Here is a 989-nt window from a genome sequence, read left to right as displayed (position 1 = left end):
ATGGGCTTGGCCGTCTGCGGCCACGTGGATCTGATCGGCTGGGCTAAGGAACATGACTTTGCGCTCGTCAGAAAGACCGTGGACGCCGCGGCACGGTGTGGCCAAATTGAAGTGCTGCGCCTCTTGTTGGACTACGGATGCGGGGCCTCGATCAACACCTGCACCACAGCGGCCCGCTGGGGCCATCTCGACGCGCTCATCTATCTGCGATCGCGCGGTTGCGACTGGGATACTGACACGTGTGCGGAGGCGGCGCGCGGCGGTCACCTCGGCGTGCTCCAGTGGGCGCGCCAGAATGGTTGCCCGTGGGACGGCACCACGGCGGTTAACGCAGCCGCATCCGGCAACGTCGAACTTCTTGCGTGGGTGCACGACAATGGCTGCAAGATCGACTGGGGCGCATGCGATGCCGCCGCTGCTCATGGCCGCATCTCCGCCTTGCGAGAGCTACGTACCCGTGGCTTCCGCTGGAGCGTTGAAACGTGCCGGAGCGCCGCGCATAGCGGCAAGTTTGCCACGCTGCGCTGGCTGCGCGCCAACAACTGCCCCTGGGACTCCGGGACGTGCCGCGCGGCCGTGCTCGCAGGGCGCTTTGACATGCTGCAGTGGTGCCATGCCGAAGGCTGCCCGCTGGGTGATGGCGTGTGTGAGCTTGCCGCCTCTCACAACCGACTCGACATGCTCGCGTGGGCCTATGCTCGCGGCTGTCAGCTCACGGGCAAGGCCTACTACTGCTCCGAGTTGATGGAGCACAAGCCCATAACAGAGTGGCTCAGGGCGCGCGGCTGCCTCACCGACTATGACCAGCGAGGTGAGTACCTCTAATCGACAGAGAGCGCCATCAGAGGCAAGCAACTACGCATGCATGGCTGCAGATTTTTGGCGCTCGGTCAATGTTGGGCTAAATTGGGCAATGCCAAAAAACAGCGCACAAACCGGACAGACATCCCAACCGCGCTGCGAAAGCGCAACACAAGCCCAACCCAAGC

General features: G+C 63.6%; 1 protein-coding gene across 1 annotated transcript; it reads left to right on the top strand.

The window, feature by feature from the left end:
- ACA1_007910 (uncharacterized protein) lies at window positions 1–825 on the top strand (the record flags this gene model as incomplete). Its single annotated transcript, XM_004337802.1, has 1 exon — window positions 1–825. One exon carries the CDS (start codon window positions 1–3, stop codon window positions 823–825), a length of 825 nt encoding a protein of 274 aa, XP_004337850.1.
- Between the last annotated feature and the right edge of the window lie 164 nt (window positions 826–989).

Source organism: Acanthamoeba castellanii, assembly GCF_000313135.1.
Source record: "Acanthamoeba castellanii str. Neff unplaced genomic scaffold scf7180000083177, whole genome shotgun sequence".
Classification (NCBI taxonomy): Eukaryota; Discosea; order Longamoebia; family Acanthamoebidae; genus Acanthamoeba; species Acanthamoeba castellanii.
The sequence above is the reverse complement of the archived record's forward strand: the minus strand, read 5'-3'. Positions and strand labels throughout refer to the sequence as shown.